The 20,937-nt window shown below is 42.0% G+C and overlaps 1 protein-coding gene across 5 annotated transcripts in view; it reads right to left on the bottom strand.

The window, feature by feature from the left end:
• Window positions 1–2,061: 2,061 nt before the first annotated feature.
• pde4d (phosphodiesterase 4D, cAMP-specific) overlaps window positions 2,062–20,937 on the bottom strand; it is a 149,909-nt gene continuing 131,033 nt past the window's right edge. For all 5 annotated transcript variants that reach the window (XM_035907295.2, XM_006789789.3, XM_087849209.1 and 2 more), the window contains exons 6-15: window positions 18,995–19,107; window positions 10,735–10,828; window positions 10,460–10,635; window positions 10,240–10,338; window positions 9,962–10,126; window positions 9,627–9,726; window positions 6,729–6,883; window positions 6,476–6,598; window positions 6,179–6,361; window positions 2,062–6,089 (exon numbers count right to left, since the gene is read on the bottom strand). In XM_035907295.2, the coding sequence (XP_035763188.2) occupies window positions 5,577–6,089; window positions 6,179–6,361; window positions 6,476–6,598; window positions 6,729–6,883; window positions 9,627–9,726; window positions 9,962–10,126; window positions 10,240–10,338; window positions 10,460–10,635; window positions 10,735–10,828; window positions 18,995–19,107 (1,721 nt within the window). In that variant the 3' untranslated portion in view covers window positions 2,062–5,576. The remainder of the gene's footprint in view (window positions 6,090–6,178; window positions 6,362–6,475; window positions 6,599–6,728; window positions 6,884–9,626; window positions 9,727–9,961; window positions 10,127–10,239; window positions 10,339–10,459; window positions 10,636–10,734; window positions 10,829–18,994; window positions 19,108–20,937) is intronic.

Consider the following 20,937-nt stretch of genomic DNA (forward strand, 5'->3'; position numbering starts at 1 on the left):
CGTTTGTGTCCTTCGTGACTCTTTGTTCACTCGTGAAGCGTGAAGATTGCTCTCCAACCCGCACCTGATGTTTCAGTGAAATTGCTCTGGTTTCATTTTAAGGCAAAGTGCGCCACCTAGTGACACGATGCTGGATTAGCACCAGAGCGGAAGTGACGAATTTATGGTGAGTAGAACCCACTATAACTACAATGTACATTTGAACGTTGTACTTTTATCGCACTATTTTGAGTAGAAAATGTTGTATTTATCATTTTATTTACTTTTTTACTATAGTTTTACCTGATAGGCATTGTCATAGGTACACACTATTAACTGTAACTCGATTGGCGGTGCAATAAAAACACAATTGTGAAGCTACTTTAAGTATACAGTCACCAGACATTCCATTAGGTACACTTTGTTAGTACTGGTTGGGTCAAGCTTCATTCTTCATGACAAAGTGCTGGAAACATTCTTTAGAGATTTTGGTCCATATTGACATGATAGCATCGGACAGTTACTGCACATCCATGATGCAAATCTCCCCCTCTACCACATCCCAAAGGTGCTCTGATGGATTTAGTTCCAGTGACTGTCGAAGCCACTTGAGTACAGTTGTCATTTTTAAGACGACAGTTTGAGATGATTTGAGCTTTGGTACATAAACAGTTTGCTAGGTAGGCTGTGGTGTACTTCGGGGTGACTGTAGCTTGGTGGTTGGTTGGAGGTTCGATCCCTGTCTGCTCCAGGCTGCATGCTAAATACCTTTGGCATAATACTAATCCCAAGCTGCTCTCCGATGCATCCATCACAGTTGGAAAGAAATACCATAGTGCTTGTGCGAATGAGGCAAGTGAATGTAAAGCGCTTCAAGTACTATATAAGAACCAGCCCATTTAAGCAATGCTCACTTGGTACTAAAGAGCCCAAACTGCCCCAAGTAAATAATCCCACACAATTACACTACCATCAACAACCCGAACTGTTGATGCAGGAGGAATCCACCAAATTCTCACTCTACAATCCAAACGTTACAGCAGAAATTGAGAAATTAAGACTCATCTCCTGCTGTCCTAATCTGCTGAGCCTGCGTGAATTGTAGACCACACTGTCTAACACTTTTGACAGTTCTTAGTTGACAGGAGTGTCACCCAGTGTGGTCTTCTGCTGCTTTAGTGTTCAACATGTTGTGTTTTCCCTGTTCTCTTGTGCATACTTTGGTTTAGTCTTTCATTTATTTAATGTTGCCTTCTGATCAGCTCGAAGCATTCTGGCCATTCTACTCTGACCTCTGGCATCAATGAGGTATTTTCACCCTGAGAACTGCTGCTCACTGGATTTTTTCCTTTTCAGACTGTTCTCTGTAAACCCCAGAGACGGTTGTAAGGAAAAATCATAGTAGATCAGCAGCCTCTGAAATACTGCCATCACCGTTCTTCCCCACTCTAATGCTCCAGTTGAACTTCAGTAGGTCATCTTGACCATGTCTACCTATGTATCTACCCAAATGCACCAAATTGCTGCCACGTGATTGGCTTATTAGATATTTGCATTGATGAGATGCTAAAGTTGTTTGTCCTAAATTGCTCACAAAGCCTATCCTTGTTGTCACAGGGCAAACTCTGGTGCACATCCTGGACAGGCCGCCAGTCTATCGGGGCTAACGCATAGATGCAGGGGATCTTTCACACCTATGGCCAATTAAGAATCACGAATTACCCTAATACCCATGTCTTTGCCTCAAAGACATCATGTCACTCAGATGTACAGCTGCTTTGTCTTGGCTCTTCCTCTTGAGCATTTCAAAGCAATTTGTGCATTCATAATTGCTGAGAGACACGTGCTCTACAGCAGTGGTCTGCCTTAATATTTTGCACACCAAAGGGCAAGCCACAATTTCAAGGCACCGCTTATACTCATATCAGCAGAAAGTTCCTGATATTTTTTCACTGCCGAAGTGTCAAAACTTATGCCTCAATCACCTTATGAGACACCTCAGTAGGTATGAAGAGATTGTTTTATGAGGAAACTGTGACTCAATTCTCCAATACCTTAAAAAACAATCCAAGCAAGAAATGATTAGGCAGAATCAACCCATGCTTTTATTTAATCCATTGCATATAAAAACTTTTTTCATTCTTTTTATTTGTTTTTTACATAAAGTTGTATGATCTACAGTGCTATCCAATAGACTGCAATTAACAAGGAATCCATTAAAATAAAAATTTAATTGTCCTGTGAAACGTCCAGACAAGTTGGCATTCTAAAGACATAACCCAAAATATAATTGTCCCAAAGACCTTTTTTTTTCTTCTTTTTTTTGTCTTAAAGTTACAGTTTGTATTCTCCTTTCATACCATAAAAAAATAGAACACATAATGAGAAAAGAACCCACTATTTCCATTGGTCCAGGGCTGTTTAGAATCTACAGTATGTGTGTCAAAATAAGAGTCCATGTTTCAGGACAATGATGCAGTCGCCCAAACCCCTTGAATCCCACCCCATACCCCCACCCCCACCTCTCCCTTCACTACACAAATATAATAAACCCTTCTCCTGTGCAGGCAGAGAGATGTCAGTGGTTTTGGATATTGCAAGTAATGTGAGTGGTCGTGCGGACAGAGCATAGATAAGCAACACACCGCCAGTGTTTCAGCCATAATTAATGCAGCAGTGGCTGAACATGCAGATGTGTCTCGAAGCCTCTGTGCTTTGTAGGGCCGTAGTCAAGCAACAGCTATACACGACTGTTGCGCCCCATTCAGTGTTTCTGTAGCTGCGAGACAGCCACGCAGAAGCAGGTGATGCGGCAGCCAAAAAAGCGACTCCCGCATCACGTTTCCTTCTGACAGGCTGAATCACATCTGTGAGTGTAGAGGCAGAGCGTAAAGGAAGTGTGAGCTGTTCAGACCAGGTCTACAGCAAACTCGACTCTTGGGACATCCGGCTGGCTATAGGCCACACATCACTCATGTGGTAAATCTCAGGCTTGCGGTCGAACCGAGTCTCCGCACACGTCTGCACCGACGGCGTATTTTCAAAGCAGCGCCGTAGCTGCGAGACAGAGCAAACCGTGTTTGGCTGTGATTGTGGAAAAGGCAACTTTTCTCAGCAGGAGATCGGGCCGACCCGAGCCAAAAAGATTCACCACTGCAGCAAAAAGAGAACTAGAGAATTCAAAAAATAAAAAGGCTAAAAGTAAATGACGTGTTGAATTTAAGGCACAGCCCATGGGCCAAGGAACAGTTTCTTTTTTTTTTCTTAAAAAAAACAATTTGGCTTTCCCTCTCTCTTCACTGAGCTACTTCTCAGCTAAGCAACATGTCGATGGATCGTTTAGTTTTTTTTTTTTTTTTCCTTTTTTGTTGTTTTTCTTTTTTTACACCGAAGTTCATGTGTAAATAAACATTCTCTCAACAAGAGGTACATAATACAGCCACACCATCACCAAAAGGGATGATAAGAATCAACCATTTACAGCAAACTGCATTATGATAGTAATAACATTAATAATTATATATTATGTACAGCACAATAAATATATGTTTGTAAACAGCGATAAAACCAGAAAACTTTTTATTACAGGTAAGGGCTCTGGGTGAGGAGGGGGGGGGAAGAAAGAAAGAAAAGTATTGGCACAAAATGAAAGATTAAATAAAAAGTTTTAAAATGACACATAATCAAAACGAGCACTCTTTAAAAAAGCGGTGTGCAGTACTTCAAGTGTGGTTTTTTTTTTTTTCTTTAAAGAGGTGGATTTTCTTTTAAATATTGTATGTACACTGGGGTTAAAAAGTATATTTGGATATTGTAACCTGCAAGCCTGCAATGTGGTCTATGCTACAGTGAAATATTTACTGTACCATCTTCATAATGCAAAAAAACCCCAAAAAACACACACACACACAAAGAGGGAAAAAAGAATCAAGCAATAAATAATAAATTGAGGCGTAAAATATGATAGAAAAAAGTGAAGAGTTTTGGCTGTGATGTAGGGCGACAACGTTCAAGCCTATGTGCGCACGTGTTTTGGCGAGTTTAAATAAAAACAATAAATGCAATCATAAATGAATATATGTATCTGTGCAAGAGTATCCGGATATCTGATGACTGCACGATGGAGCTGATTGTCTTGTCGAAAACAAAGACAGTAACTGGAGTTAACGTCGTGTAGGCAAAAAACCCCCTATAAAAACAAAAACGTGTTCGTGATGAAAAGCACATTTACAACAGGTAAAAGAAAACACAGTGACTGGAAAAAAAGCAGCAGTTCTTGATGTGCGTGTCAAATAAGGGCAAGAAAATGAAAAGAAGGACGATAAAAAGCTTTCGTAGCATTTGTATAAAATCACCCTATAATACCATTTCTATTTCTGTATACTTGGAGCACTAAACAAGCTTCTAAAAAAGGTGCTTTTTGTATCAACTACAAAGCATTGCATTGTCTTAGGATGTGTTCAAAAGAACTGCAGGCAACGACAATTAAATTTAAAGGCTTGTAACAATGTAACTGAAGTGTGAAAACCTCGGCTTTCACGCTTCCTTCTCGGTGAAGACGCTCACCAAAAACAATAGTTATTATGAATGAATTCCAAAATTCAAACTGACAGGACAAACCAAATATGAGTACAGTGGCATGGAAATAGTAGTATAAATGCTATTGGAGCAAGTGCAAACAGCTCAGAACACTCAATGTAACCCAGCTGTAAAGATATCCCCTTCAAGAAAAAAAACAAAACAAAACAAAAAAACACTGAATATCTACGACACGTTTCTCCCCCATTAGTTTCCAAAAGTTCCCTCGTTTTCTTTATTTCTAACAAAACAGAGCCTAAGATTGCAAAAGTAAATTCTAGAAAATATCTGAATCTTACATACAGTACGATACAAAAAAATTAAAGAGGTCTAGGACAGCGACACAGCCGTTTCGATTTGAGCTTGGTGTCAGTCAGGTTTTCAAGGAAGACTTCCACAGCAGAAATGTGTCTCAAAAAGTTTCCTGGTGTGCTGCAGCTTTCATCTCTGCGGCGCCCCGTCAGGTTTTCTCGACCGGATGACAGCATAACGTGCCTCCTAATTTGTAGTGGGAGGGGGGCATATGACCTAACCAAGAGGGAGGTTCTCCTTGAACACGCCAACAACGGTCTCTGTAGAGTATGGGCACTTAATAAAACACGGAAACACTGGCAAACCTTCGGGCGAGGCTGAGACGAAGCAGAAAAGGAGGAAAACGTGATGTTACGTACAGTAAGAACAGCACGGAGGAGACTATGAACTGCTGGTCCACATCCTAAACTTAAGCCTGTAAAAGGGAGGGGGCTGTAAAGGTGAAATAAAGACACACCACTTCAGTACAAATGGGAATGGAAAGGAGTTTTCCTGAGTGCAAAAAAACTTGAAGTAGTACCGGTGGGCGTGTCTGAACAAAGCGGGCAGGGAGGAGTGGCCAAGGTGGGGAGCAGCGCACGCTTTGGAACCAGAAACATGGATGTATAAAAAACACACACAGATTCAACAAAACCCAAAAAATATTCTATAAATAATCATCTGTCATTACTAAGAAGAAGAGTTAATCAGATGCTGTCCATAAACTGCTATGTGTCAGGGGATTTCGCTTTCTCCTCTTCCTCCTCTTCCTCCTCTTCCTCCTCCTCTTCTGCTACCTCTTCCTCAACAACACATGATTGTGAGCAGGGTGTTTCTCCCTCTTCTACTACCTCATCATCATCGTCATCGTCCTCCCCCACCTGTTCGTCCAAAGGTATCTCTGTTGATTCAGAGTCCTGCGTACAGAGTGTTTTAGAATCAGTACAGCTGTTTTCCTCCTCCTCCTCTTCCTCCTCCTCCTCTGGCTGGCTGCCGCTGTCTTTCTCAGTGTCCGACTCTCCGTCCTCCTCCAGGGTGAGCTCGAATTGGAACTTGTCCCCTCCCGGAGGTCGAGTGCTGTCCTCAGGCTCGTCCAACGCAGGGGAGGGACTTTGGGGGATGGTGCTTTGGTACCACTCTCTGTTGTCTTCCAACGTGTCCAGGATGTCCTGGGCATCCGGATGGACCAGGTCAGCCCACGTCTCCCACAAAGGGTGGACGATATAGTCTATGAATCCAACCTACAGAGGACACGCAGGGAAAACAGGACTCTCAGTATGTGTCTACACAGTACACAAGTACAATACACTTATCTGCCTGTGTGTGTTACCTGGCTCTTTTCCACTGAGGCATTGTGTTTGTCACACATGGGGCTGATCTCCATGCCCCTCTCCCGTTCTCGGTCACCTTGGCTGAAAAACTCTTCCATGATGCGATCCGTCCACTGCCGGTACAGCTGCAGAGGCTTGGTGGGGTTGCTCAAATCTGCACAGTGCACCATGTTCTGGAGAACCTGAATGTGACCGGTAACACAGTCTAAAACACAGCGCCAATGTCCCAAAAGACAATATAGACAGCAGCAGGAAATACTACAACAGAGACGTGGATATTAGACAGCCAGTTTTACCTGTATCCTGTCAGAATAGTTATCCAGCAATAAGACACCAGAGCTGGTCACTTTCTTAGTTTCCACCATTGTTTTCAGATCAGCCAGCAGATTCATGTGCTTGGACATGTCTGTAGCTAGCACCTTATAAAGACCAACAACAAACTGTTACTAGTACCCAGCAAAGAACACTGTCGCTTAATTTGTACGTAATATACTACACAAGGCTTTCTACTCAGACTTTATTACAAGAGATGAAACTCTTTTCACTTACGATGTCAATGACCATCTTTCGCAGTGATTGTCTTTGTTTTTTGGTCAAGTTTTGGAAGATGTCACAGTTCTCCTCTTGCAGGAGCTTGAAACCGACTGCTAGATGATGGTTCTCTAAGACGGACGAGTCATTGTACATCAGTGCCAACTCTGAATCTGCAGGGGGGAAACGATTTGTTAGTTTAGTTTGCAGAAACTTAGCAGGAAGCTGAAATAGTCCGCTGGTACACTTCTGTACATCCAACTGGAAATTCTTTTCAAGTTGCTTTTAGGCTAAGCTTAAGTTGATACACGCTGCAAGCCACTTTGTAACCCACCCCATCTCTTCCTTTTCATGCTTTGTCCTGTTAGATCAGTGTCTGCAGTCATGCATGCCTGCTCTTGTTCTGTTCTGGAGGTGTTGCCGCTGCTCTCAGTGCCTTGTGCTTTCCACACATGTGCATGTGCCAAAACCATACCGCCAAATACAAATTACCATAGATGGGAACAGCAATTCTAAACTGTGCATTTCAGTTTAATTAGATCCATAAGACAATAAATGTGCAACAATCGCCTATTAGTGCAACAAATTTCTCTAATGGTGTCTTGCTGAATTTTATGTGTGCTGCTATGGATTCCTTGGTGAATGAGCAGCAGAAGAAAGCCCCATCATGTTTACCGCTGAGAGATTTCCCACTCGCGGTCATTTGAAGGACCTCTAGCTGTATTTAGATTTTCCATTAAGATGCATTAGTGTTGGCCACAGTGAAACCGAGCAGCAGAACAGAGAAAGGGGATCCTGCTCCGTTGCTCTCTGGCTGACAGCAGATCATTCTGGTGGCACTTAACAAGGATGACTCACACTGCCTTTACTGCAGGGATTCCCCATTTGGGGCTTATGGTAAGCACTACACATTTTATGTGTGTGTTACGTGTATGCGACTGCATAGTGTGCCTTCTGTTCTGAGGCTGGTGTTAGTAATACTCTTATGCATTTGTGCCCAGTGGATATAAACTGCTTTTGTTTGAGTTTTCCTCTAAACCACCAAATTAAGGTGATATTTGTGATACCGCTAACCATAAGCAAGTGAGTCAGTTAAAGTGAGATAACAGGGGTTTAGTGTCTAGCTCAGGGATACATTAACAAACACAACATGAAGCAGGCATGCAAGTCTGGCCTGGTTATAAGCTCAGTTTAGATGCTTCTATCACTACTCTTGGTGTTAGTGAGTCACGCAGATTGTCTGGCTTTTATTTCTTCAGGTTTTGATAAATCTGTCTTTGTGATGTCTACCCTTCACTCAACAATGGAGATTACTGGAATTTAGCAACCAAAATGCAATGGCCTATAAAAAGAAATAAGACTCTCAGTGTTGATTAGGGATGGGTATCGAAAACCGGTTCTTGTTGAGAACCGGTTCCCACTGTTTCAATTCCTTGGAATTGTTTGCCATTTTTGCAAACGATTCCCTTATCGATTCCAGTCGCCCCGAATGACGTCACCACGTTGCGGAGCGTCATTTACCTGGCAGGAAACATGGCGCCCATGCGGCTCAAACGCTCAAAACTTTGGTTATAATTTACGAGAACGGATGACAACAGGGCAACTTGCAATACTTGCAAAGTAGATATTTCATTTAGGAAGGAAACACTACGAATATGCAAAAGCATTTGCTCACAAAACACGCGATAACCTTAAATGAATGTCGTGTTTTTAATTCCGCTCCGGACTCGTGAATCTCAACCCAGCAGCAGCGGTAACGTTTGCACGTCCTCTCCCGTTAATGCGGCAGGTAAATAATCAACTAACAGTGCATATTATGTTAGCGCGATCTGCCTTATTACAAAACCTGCCATTACTGTGCGTTTAGGTGACCATGATGAGAGAGACAGACAGAGTCTGGCTGGCTCAGATGCTGGCAGTTGTCGCTGCAGTCTACCGGTAGCGTCTCCTTTCAGGCCAGGATAGACGAATGTCACCGAGCAGTACCTAAGTTTGTGGTCAAAGGCTTGCACCCATTTGCCACAGCAGATGATTTTCAGTAAGTGAATGTGTTTAATTGTAGGCAGGGACATTACTGGATATTCTTGTGTAATTGCTACTGAATAATTTATGTTATACTTTGTTATTGCTACAGAAGAATATTTATTTTATTATTTTACATTTACAAATTTTTTTTCCTGGGGACCCTGTGACACCCCATTGAAGAGCTGTAGGCTGTGGATCTCTTAAGATCTCACTGTTGGGTTTGTAAGGCCATGTTACTCCTAAATTTCTATCTTGTTCAAAGAGAAGATATAAAACAAAGTTCTAAGCTAATCGAACTTAATGTTCTCCTTTTTTAAAAAAAAAGAATCGATAAGAGAATCGATAAAGAATCGAATCGTTAAACAGAATCGAAAATGGAATCGGAATCGTGAAAATCTTATCAATACCCATCCCTAGTGTTGATTAGCTACCACTTGATGTAAACAAGAAAATATTGAGGTCAGCACATATAGTGTGGCTACATTTGTCCTCAGAAGGACGTTTTCCTAAGAATCCTGAATGATGTTGAGTACAGGGATTAGGGCAATTATTGATCGACTCTTTGAACTCCTCTGCTTTGGAATCACATGTCAAAGCCATCACACGTGCCTGCAAAAAACATGCTGGTAAACATGTGCATGCGTGCAGGCACTAAGTGTTTAAGCCCAACCTGCACATTTGGAGTTGATGCAAGAATCAATTCAGAGTTTGGATTAATTATGAAATGTGATTTATGAGAGAAATTATATTTATAATGCAGAGTGTGTGCATATGTATGTTTGCTAACGAAGCAGAGGCATCAATGTGCATGTTCTCACCTTTGTGCCAGAGTGTGTGCGTTTGTGAATACTTGGTAATGACACAGTTGCTAACACTCATATTCAGGCTTACTGGTGTTAATGAGGAACTGGTTCGAGACTCCGGGATGGTCCACGTCATGAATTGCACTGGCAAAGATGGCAGCGAGGATCTCAAGGTCTGTGAACACAGCCTGGAAAGAAGAAGAAGCAAGTGTTGAAGGGAGAGCGGAGGGCACTGATGCAAGAGTCAGCTCGCTGGATAAAAATACCCTTTCAAGTTTAGAGCCATTGATTGGACGTGGAGAGGGAGTTTGATTGAAGCTGATTGTGGAAGCATGGCCTACGTGTTTGTGAGTATATGCATGTCAATGCATGTGTACAAGAGTGTTCCATGTCTTTGTGCGTGTGCGTGCACTTGCACCTCACCTCAAGGGCGGGGGTGGATAGCAGCACGTGAGTTGACTGGGTGACGTCAGCAGCATGGATGTTGTTATGATAGGCCACATCGGCATGGTAATGGTCTTCTAAGGTCATCAGGTAGGTTATAAAGGTGTCAAGTGGAATTTTAAAAGTTTTTAACAAGTCTCTCTCCTGCAAATAAGAAATAACAAGGGGGAGGGGTATTAAAATTAAGACGATTTGGACAATTTGGGGATTCATCAAGCAGCAAAAGAGCCAGAAAAACAGAAGAAGGAAGTCTTTACCTGGAATATTGTGTACATCATGACTGTCAGTGGTCGATTCCCAGAAAATTCGGAGATTTTAAAAACATTAAGGCCCCATTTATTCACATGCTCCAACTCCTGAAAAAATCAAAACCCCAAAAAACAATGAGATAAGATCAGAAATAAATTCCCTCAACTATATACATCAAATTGCACACACTGTGCACTATATTTATGTAAACTATGCACACAAACACACCTTAGCAAGTTCATCTTCGGTCTCGGTCTTGACCCCAAATCGAGGGATGTTAGAGTTTGTGAGGCTGGATGAGTGCTGCAGCTTTTTCACCCCACTGATCTGAGACATGGGCTTGTTCTTCTTCTCCTTCTCCTTTTGCGTTTGAGGGGATGGCATCTCGACTTCATGCTGCTTGTCTGGAGAGACACAGTGCAGAAAAAAAAAAGAAAAGTGAATACAAAGATTGTCACGATGCAGGAAAGAGGGCGAGTCTATCTACCCGTGTCATCACTCACCCAGGAAGGTGTTGGAGATGAACTCAGAGACTTGGTTCCCAGAGCGGCTCATCTCCGAGAGGTGCGTGAGCTCTCTATTCAACATCCTCTTGAACTGAAAGCGGAGCACACGCGTATATGAATAATGGGTTCAGTGTCTCGGAAAAAGGCATAATCACAATTACTTGGTTTTTCAGGTCAGAGGTGTTCAGAGGCACTTAATGATGTCATTTTCAAGTAAAGAACAGAAACTGAAAACACAGTTCAAGTTCCAGAACGTGAAAAAAAAAAATCTATGCATGTAAAGAAAACAGATGATTTGATGGCATACACATTCCTAATAGCAGCAGTCTTTTGCAGACAGATTTTTAAAATTTCAAGGAACAATACAGTAGTTATTCCCAGAAATGTCACCTTCTCTCACTTTAACACACACACACACAGATTTAGAGGGCTGCTGCCCTGGAAAAACTGACAACATTTATTTATTCCTCATTTGCTCTTAGCTCCCCGGTGCCTAATTGAAGTGGCAGGCCCAAATTTAGCTGCAGCTTTGGGTTTGAAGGCCAAATTGATTGATGTGGAGGCAAACGCTTTAAATCACTGATGTTCCAAACCACAAAGTTACAAAACAGATATTTAAAAAACCCCTCAATGCATTATTTAATTATGAATGAATTTAATTATGAAATTGTAAAATGCACAGTGTATATATCAATGATTTATGATTGATATGACTGATCACTTTAAGCAAGTCATAACACCACAGCAGTCTCTTTAGAGCTCAGTCCAATTTAAGAACACCCACAGGCTTTTTTATAATGATGACACCAGAGGCTGCAAGCCACTTGCAGCCATTGTTGCAGAAAAGTCACAAATACAATAATTACAAACATATAAAAATAGCAACATATAAATAAAAATGCAACCTACACGATTTCCAGATATCTGTATAACCTAAAATTAAAAGATTATGGACCTAAAAAGGAGAGACCTAAGAGTTGCTGTTTTCTTTGACCTAAGAGGCCACTTGTGCCGTTTAACCTTTGAAACAACCAGAATGGAAATAACAATCCACAGATTTTGTGAAAACATCTTTGCTCTTGAATCCAAAGTCACCTAAATTATTATTTTTTTCTGTGAATTACACCCAGGCAGCACCATGTGAGCACAACATCGGCTCTTCACATCACAAATGCATCAAAATGGAAAACGGACCCAGAAATCTCACACCAATGTAGCAACAGTTTGAGGAGATATATGACGTGCTTTGTATATCTTAACTGGTCTGAGGGATGAAAGTTACAAAAAAACCCACGTCCTCTCGATGAAAATTAATTCAAGCAATCACATCAAACTAGGTGTGAAGCACATAAATATATAAAAAAACTACCCTAATATAAGAAGGGATCTTACCTTTATGTATCCCCAGGACACAGAGAGCAAATAATTTGATTCCGGCATTTTGACAAATCAAGCAAACCGATCCAGAACCAGAAAAGGTGCAGGTTTATAGTCCGGTATACTGCTCAGTCAATGAAAACACTAGACAGCTAGTAAAACAAAGGCAGTTCCCGCCAGTTAAAAGACCTCAACCTGAGGAGCCCGCAGAGCTCGATTCCAAGTAAATCAGCTGTGCAGAGTCCGTAAGTGAAGCATCGCGTTCTTGTCCTGCAAATAACCAAAGAACCGAGCCGAAGAAAAACAGATTCTGACAGAGAAGCGGAAGAAACGTGTCTCCCCAAAGATCCGATGCGAGCATATTGTGACCACACACGGTGACACAGATTGGCATGTGAACACACACACACAGAGTCAGGCACAGGGATGCACTGCTGAGTCTGTGAATAATTGATGATGGTGCGGATGCTTAGTAGATGCCAAAGCACCAGGACAGCAAAATTTTTCTCTCAGCAGCTCCCAAACAGGACTGCCTGGCTGCTTCTGTATGTGTGACACAAGCTCCCATGTGAAGCGCACAGGCTGCCTCCCTCACACGGTCGTACGACGGCAGCGAATCAGGGCCCGGATATGAAAGAAGTGTGAGCTCATCATCATCTCTGATTGGTTTGGATTGGAACAGATCTGAGACTCCCTGCTGTTTGATTGGCTGGGACTGAGGTCAGTGGAAAAATCTACCCCTTCCCTTTCCTTTAATTCCTGCGGTGCAAGGGGGATGTTAGTTTGTGTATGCATGTGTGTGTGTGTACAGTACACACCTACATTTGTGTGTATGCAAAACATGTTCATATAAGATGCATGGCCGACTGTTCTAACCTTCTGCACAGCTTGATATACAAGTGCAGGTTACCTCATCCAACATGATATAATATTTAAAAAAACTGAGGTCACCTTCCACCCCGGTATTCAAGCGAGGTGAGTCACAGCAGCATCACTGATGAGATGATGTAAACACACACACAAAAAAAACCCCATCATTAGTCTTACAAAAAGAATGAGCGTCACAGTTATCTGAAGTGGGCTCAATAGGACAGAAACTGAAAGTGCTGCAGCCACACAGGCTGCTCCGTGTGCGTGTCAGCAAGCTCGGGAGGTCGTCGCTTTAATCAAAAGCAAAAGATGAAACCTTATTCAAGCAGGAGTTTTTTGTTTTTCTTTCTGAAGCAGCGCCAAGCGACAAACACCTCCAAAGTGAGTATATCCACCTAATGCTTTATGAGTGCATTTCATGTCTCCAGCAGTCATTTTTTAATGTTGACATCCAGCATCATTGAATTATTCGCCGATAATCTCAAGTCTTAAATTTGAAATTTTACAGGAAAACCCACGTTGAGTCAGCTCACCAACGACGTCCCAGTGGGAAAAAAAAAAATCATTACAAAGACATAATTAAGCTTAAAATTCTCAGAGGACATTGACAGAGAGCTGTTTGCAATTTGCTGCAATTCAAATGTACAGGGCATCTGAATCTTGTCCTACCAAAATGAGTGATATTAGATGTGTAAGCTCAAATAATTACTGGACTGCTTCTTGTAATTGCAGGTGTGGAAAATTCTGAACTGTGATACTATTCTTAGGATCTGGACAGGGTCACCAAACTTTGGTGAAAAACATGTTTACTTTGGACTTAGTAGAAACACTTGTTTATGCCCTTCAAATTACCTGTTGAGGTACTGGTCCAAAAACATTTCCAATCAATGTTCAGAGTTCAGACAGCGTGCAAGTTGGATCATTTTTCTAATCATCACCACCATCTAACTTACCCTACCCCATAAACCAGGGGTGTCCGACACATGGTCCTATCCTTATTAGGGTTGTGGGGGTGGTTGGAGCCTATCCCAGCTACCATAGGGCGAGAGGCAGCGTACACCCTGGACAGATGGCCAGTCTGTTGCAGGGCAGGGAATGTACAATGAAGAGATAAAACTTGAGAGAAGAGCATGTTTGCCCCTGAAAAAAGGGCCAGCATTTTATTTATTTCTATCGGCTGGCACCACATGTAAAACAGTGGAACACAACCGCACGGTAATTAACACGTAATCCATGACACACAAGCATAAATGTCGGGGATGATGTCGGCCGCTAACATAGCTAACGTCGAAAGCACTGCAATGGCTGCCTGCGAAAGGCCTTAGTAATGCTGATGAGCATTAATAAACAGAATATAAAATTACAATTGTCAAAGTTAAAAAGATTATTCCAGATCTTTATATGGTTCATATAAACTTATTTTTAAAAATTTGAATCTAAAAAACAGTGAAAATTTGAACCACAATCAGGTTATTGAAACTTGCGCACACCCACACAAAACATCCACAGCCCCTGCGTTTCTTTAGATTTCGAGTCTGTTCTTTCTTTTTCATGTTGTGTGTGTAAACGCACATGTGTGCATGCATGTGTCGAGTGTTTACATTGATTGAAAAGGGACCAAATCTGTCTCTGATTACTTTACGCCCCACTTCCACAGCCTGTTTGGCACTGTGAGTAATTTACAGCTACACTGGAGCAGATGAGCCCACCGGCTCGCTGAGATCCAGTCGCTTTGATTGACTCACAGCCAAGCAGGCCAGCACAGGCCCAACACACACGCACATGTGTGCACGCACAACACATGGTCTCCTCTCAGTTGGACAGTTTAAACAAGGCCCACTTACACCTCACCGGTCCACACAAACTCCCACTCGCTGTCACGCAAACACACACAAAGCAATAGCTTAGCCAAGAGGTGTGAACTCAAACTATTGGGTAAAAATTGGAAAGTGTCACACCGAGCATAGATGTGTGTTGTGACCAAAAATATCTGTTCCTGCTGTGTATATATAGCTCTCAACACCTCCAGATCAATTTCTCACATTCTGCATTTATTCGGGCAGCAGACGCCCCCTCTCCGCAGAGGGAGCAGGAACACTTTAATTGTTGTCAGTGTTATAGATGAAATGGGTCTGTCACCCATTCATGACATACAGAAGACACCAAGGAGGAAATCCATATGTAGCAAGGCTACAAACAGGTAATGGTAAGACTGGTTGGTGGTTCGATCCCCCGGCTCCTCCAATCCACACGTGAAAATGTGTCACAGGGCCAATACATAGTGCATGACTGTTAGGAAAAGGGCTGTACCACACAAATACTAGTCCATGTACCATTTATAGCACAAAGTATACCTATGAAAACTAAGATCAGCAGCAAGACGCAAAAGCAAAGAGAACTAGCCACTAATTCAGCCACTGAAGAATGAGTCTGAACCGCATGTGTAAGCCCTCCTCGCTGAACTAGATCCAACTTTTAGGGACAAGACAGTTTGTTGGAAAACATTAACAACACTTGAGCACAGAAAAGGTTCAAAATGTGAATGTAACTTCTTTTTTTGAATTTGATACTGATACTAAAGGAATTCTAAAGGGAAGCTACATCTTATTCAGAAAAAGCAGAAACCTCTCCTCGCACGGATCTGAGATCAGTGATGTGAGGCTGCTAAACTAGGTGTTTCCTAAGGAACCTCTTGCTCTTTCTTGAAATGAGCTACTAAGAAACACTAATTTGAAAATAGTGAAATATCAAAAGAATAATACTTTTAATCATTTAAAAGTATCACTGCAACAAGTGGAGGAGATATAATCAGTTGTTACTGGTTATACTTGCACATATTGTCTGTTGGCCTCATTATTTGAAACTTTGGCCACATTCAATAACAGCACCTGCCATTATAGCAGTGTACATATATAACAGGAAAAGCATCATTTAGCACAGGTCCATATTACAGACTTTGGTATTTACTTTACCTGCTGCAACAATTAGAGAGTCATTATGAAAACAGAAGATATCCACCAACACCCACTGGCTGTTGCTGATTTGCAAAATACAGGGAAGCTCAACCTTACAGGTTTAGGTTAAAAAGAGAAGTGACACGATCCCGATTCTTGTTCAGGTGTCGCTCCAGTCGCACTGCAAGTGAATCAGACTTACTAAAACGGTGATGCCAGAAAAACAGAAAGAAAGTTTTAATGAGTCACTTGCCATATGCCAGGAGATCTGCAGATGAGATCACGACACAACCAAAATACACAAGTCTTAACTCCTTCCCACATAAAAAGACATTTGATCACCTCCCCAGTACCCTTAATGACGAGTTTTGAGACCTCAATAAACATCAATAAAGACGTTGTTTGACGACCATCAGAATAGGTTCTAGGTTTTTCCAAGGGACGCCCTAGTAAGCTGTATACAAAAAGATCACCCTCACTAACTTCTGATTCACACCTTGTCATTTTGTTCTGGAAGAAACCACTCAGTTCAGAAAAGAGTAACAAGAGTTGCCCATAGTAGGAGTCCAAAAGGGGGAAAGAGTTCTTGCCTTTAGTAAAAAGGACACCTTCAAACCTGAACATCCAAGCATGACACCCTGATATTTCAAATGAGAAAACAGCCAACGCTAATCAGACTTGACTAGTGCACATCGATCTTACAGAAGAGCAAAAGAATCCCAGAAATACTTAATCACACACAAAGGAAAAATATCTAACCACGGGAGTATCCTGAACTTGAACCCACAGAGAACCAACAAGTGTCACCTCAGAGACCTATACGACATCACGTCAAAGCGTCTAATAGACACGCTGTCTGTTAGACGTGTGTCAATTTCACACTTTGCCTCTGCAAAAGGGTGAAATAGACACACATGCAGAAGTTGAATTACCAGCATAATAATAATAATAATAATAATAATAATAATAATAATAATAATAATTTAAAAAAAGCCAAGAAGTCAGTAGTGAGTAAAAAAACATGTACAAGTACATTTCAGGGTCCTTAATCCGTAGAATCGATTAAGCTAGGTGGCTAATATGTACATACTGTCCGTGTAACTGTGTTAATAATGTCTAAGAGTCAAAGCTTGAAATGGACAAGCTATGCCAGTGGCTCAGCGATTCTATTACAAGTTTTGCCGTGATACTGGGTTGCAGAGACATGTGCACTTTTAATGTCAAAGAAGGTGTTACAACTGCAAACAACTTGTTTCATTTGGTGTACAATGGGTGTGTGTGCTGTGTGTGTTTTTAGCTACTGTGTGAAAGTGCATTAAGTAGAATGGCAGTACGAATGTCCTGGAGGGCAAACTGACCTTGCCTAACCTACTGTTACAGCAGCCTCTAAGCCTAACAGAGTAACCTTGGGAATAGTGATATTCCGAGGTGACGTGCATTATTTTACCAGAATATATTGTGACCTGATTTGAGGGCAGAGATGATGAATGGGAACCCACAAGGAACTGTACTTTATGGGCGGTGAGTTTTAACAATGGTCCCAAACATTGAGAGGAGAAGTGATTTTTCTGTAATTTTATTCCATTTTCCTCAAATGAATTCAATCTTTTTTTTTTTGGTTTCTTTTATTTATCTTGATGATGAGCTGAGGATACCTTTAAACACCGATGTTAAAGTCTGCGGGCTCCACAACATAAAGTAATGGCCATGTGTGGGAGATGTAGCGACTGTATTACATGTGATGTCTTTGTCTGTACGTGTGTGAGTGTGTATGTGTGCATTGCTGGAGTGAGATAGCAGGGCGGCTGAGCCTGTGGCTGTTGCCATGACGACCAAAGATAGCTGTGCTGATAAAAGAGAGCATGTTACAGTTTTTCTTTTACCTCCCTCCCTCCCTCTCTCTCTTTTTAAAGAAGTGATTTTTTTTTTTATTTAAATGAGGTAGATGTGCAGCGTGATGTGTGTGATCGCACTAACATCAGAGGTGAACCTGTGCTTTTTGTTTGATTCCTTTGTCTGTCTCTCCTCTTGGTTCGTCCCACCTCGTGTGACATCACAGTGTGTGACATCACCACAGCCCAGAGCTGATCAGCATTCAGAGCAGCACACACACACACTCTCACACACACGGACACACACACGCAGTGGAAGCGACTGAGCATGCTCATACCAAAACTACCTATCGCTAACATATATAGACCATACAACATAAACAGACCAATGTGCGGTGTAATGACTGATAAGTATTAAGAAAGACATTAAACCGCATAATCAAGCAGCACATAGATCAACCACACACACACAAACAAACAAAATGTAGAAGAATCAAGTTTCTACAGTGCTGCTTTTACAGTGGGTTCATAACGAGTCATTATTAGGGATGAGGAGGTCTAAAGACAATGGCATTATGTTTAAAATCAACTACATCGACAGCCTTTGATACAATGGATCTCACTATTGTTTGTTAGTTTGCTAATGCAGTGCTAAAAGTGACATAAGCTTTGTCCAAGAAAAAAACAAGCCATTACAGCATTTAAATTTATACAAGAGTTTTGTATAAGATGAGTAAAATGACTGTATTTTTACATTTCTTTTTCTTTTAGATGGACATGTAAAAACACAGGCGTGGGTTAGCAACATGACAACTCCCATGAAAGTGTGCTGCACAATTTCTTTTTAAAAGATATATAAAGTTAAACATTGAACACAGTTCTGTTAAGCAGTCAAGCTTCATTTAGTAGTTTAGCTTCTTAGCACTTTCAATCTGCAGGAAACTCTGTATATACTGTAAATATTTGTAAAAGTGCAACTTCAAGTAGAATTTAGCACATACAGTTTACTGCATGTCCCACACAGCATCAGCACTACACTATATTTTGCTCAAACGCCACAAAATTAAAACAAAGCAGACAAAAACTAAAGTGACACCCAGGAAGCAACTTCCACATTACAGAGACAGAGCATTACAGCAACTATGAATCTGAAATCATCAATACTTATAACACATATTGCCATGAATAAGAAAGAAAACACAACAACTTTTTAGCTATTCTTACCTTGTTTGAAGCCATCTCACTGACTGAGTGTCTCGTCTGCAGCGTCTCCAGCTGGTCCAGGCACCAGTCCAGCTCCTCCAGGGTCTCAGTGGCCAGTTTCTGGTAGGCCTCCTCTGCAGGGGCAAGACAGGAGGGCAGGGGATCAGTAAGGGCCCGCTTCAGAGGGCTAGTGGACGGTCCAGGCCCGGGGTCTCCCACCCCACAAACAGCTAAGCTGGGATACCCCGAGTAGACACATGGGTGACTCTTCATACTGGACAGGTGAGCCAGCTGAGGGGGGTAGGGGTGGGGGGCGTGGGAGCAGGGCCTTTATGTCCCGTATCCTAACCCGCAGATGAGCAGAGGTCAGCTGTAGCCAAGCTCATTGATTCCCCATGGAGAAAAGAAACCTTCACCGCAGTCCCACAGTTCCCGGCTTCTTCCTTTTAAGTCAGATACAATCCCTGGGAGTATGGCTGTGAGAGATGGATGGCAAACAGCCACCCCGAGTCAATTCAGTGTGTCCAGATGCTCGTTAACAGTAAGGAAACATCGGCAGAGAATAGAGACGTAAACCACAGAGCAAAGAGAGCAACAGCAGAAAAACAGACTTCCTCACTATCACCCATACACAGCACACATATTCTACTCAGTGATCTGGGTGTATAGGGTTTACTGTATGATTCATAAGAGAAGTATAATTCCAGTCATGTAGCAAGATGAACAACAGTCTGCTTAGCAGGCCCATGTCTGCCATAGGAGGGATGGAGCGAAGACGGGGATCAGGGAAAAGAGGATCCAGTGAGAGGCTCAGAACCAGGCAAGATCCATGTCACTATTGTCCAGGGTGGAACAAACACAAGATCGTTCACAGCATCTTGACATGGTTAAGAAATACATCTCACAGACACACACACATACAAATACACGGACACCAACAGACGCACACATGCATACACATGCACACTCACACCAGACAAAATGCTAACCATAACACATCATGATTTTGTCTCCATAGCCTCTCTGCCAATGAAAACATCCATGGTATCCGGGAAGCAAAGGGTATAATCCAGTGCTGTGTGTGTACGCTGGACAGTGTTTCCTATGGATGCTGTGTGTGTGTGTGTGTGTGTATAGGGGGTGGGCTGCTGTTGCTTCAGCGTCCCTGGTAGCCAAACGTGCTGCTCTCCCCAAGCTGTACCTAAAGCCTGAGAGGACCGCACTGTGGATGGGGAAGGGAGATCATCAAAACATGGACTGGACTGCTGGAGGTAAGAAGCCAGAGCTGGGAGCTCCCTATACTGAGTGTGCATGCATGCCAATATGTGCTCAGCATACAAATACACCAAAAGAGAGAGGTAAACAAATAGATGGCAGACCATATGGTGAAGATGGCAGCGGTTTAGCGTGATGAGCCCGACATCGCAGTGTCACGGTATCCTTTTCTTTTCGTATGAGATCAAAGACATGCCCCTCTCAAAGTCAGCCTATGTTAGCAGATAATGTCACCTTGTCAGAAGCCAATTAATATTGATGCCTTAACTAATTTCGGAAAGCACACAGGGGTTTAATGCAATGTGATCTGTGATGTGTGGTCACTAAAGCCATAATTCAGTTACACAGACAAGGCAGCGGCAGATTAAAACACACGAGGACTACATTTAAACATTTAAAGCCTTTGGGAAACACTGTTCTGTCTTCATATTGGCTTTACTGATGTAAATGTGCACAATTAAGTTTTCAAGTTCATAGCTCTCAATTGTACAAGTAGGACAAGATCAGTAAATTTTATTAATATCTCATGCTTTATATTTGGAAGAGATGCACACTAATTTTGTTACCATATGGGTCTGTTTTGTGCACAACAATGCCTTTCTATGACCTCATACTCTGAACCCCTATCCCGCTTCATTGTCTTTGACAAATCTTTCCCATCCTGCTTCCATTAGTCCCCTTCCTCTCCC

This window comes from Neolamprologus brichardi, chromosome 12 (genome assembly GCF_056152115.1).
Source record: "Neolamprologus brichardi isolate AB-2024 chromosome 12, ASM5615211v1, whole genome shotgun sequence".
NCBI lineage: Eukaryota > Metazoa > Chordata > Actinopteri > Cichliformes > Cichlidae > Neolamprologus > Neolamprologus brichardi.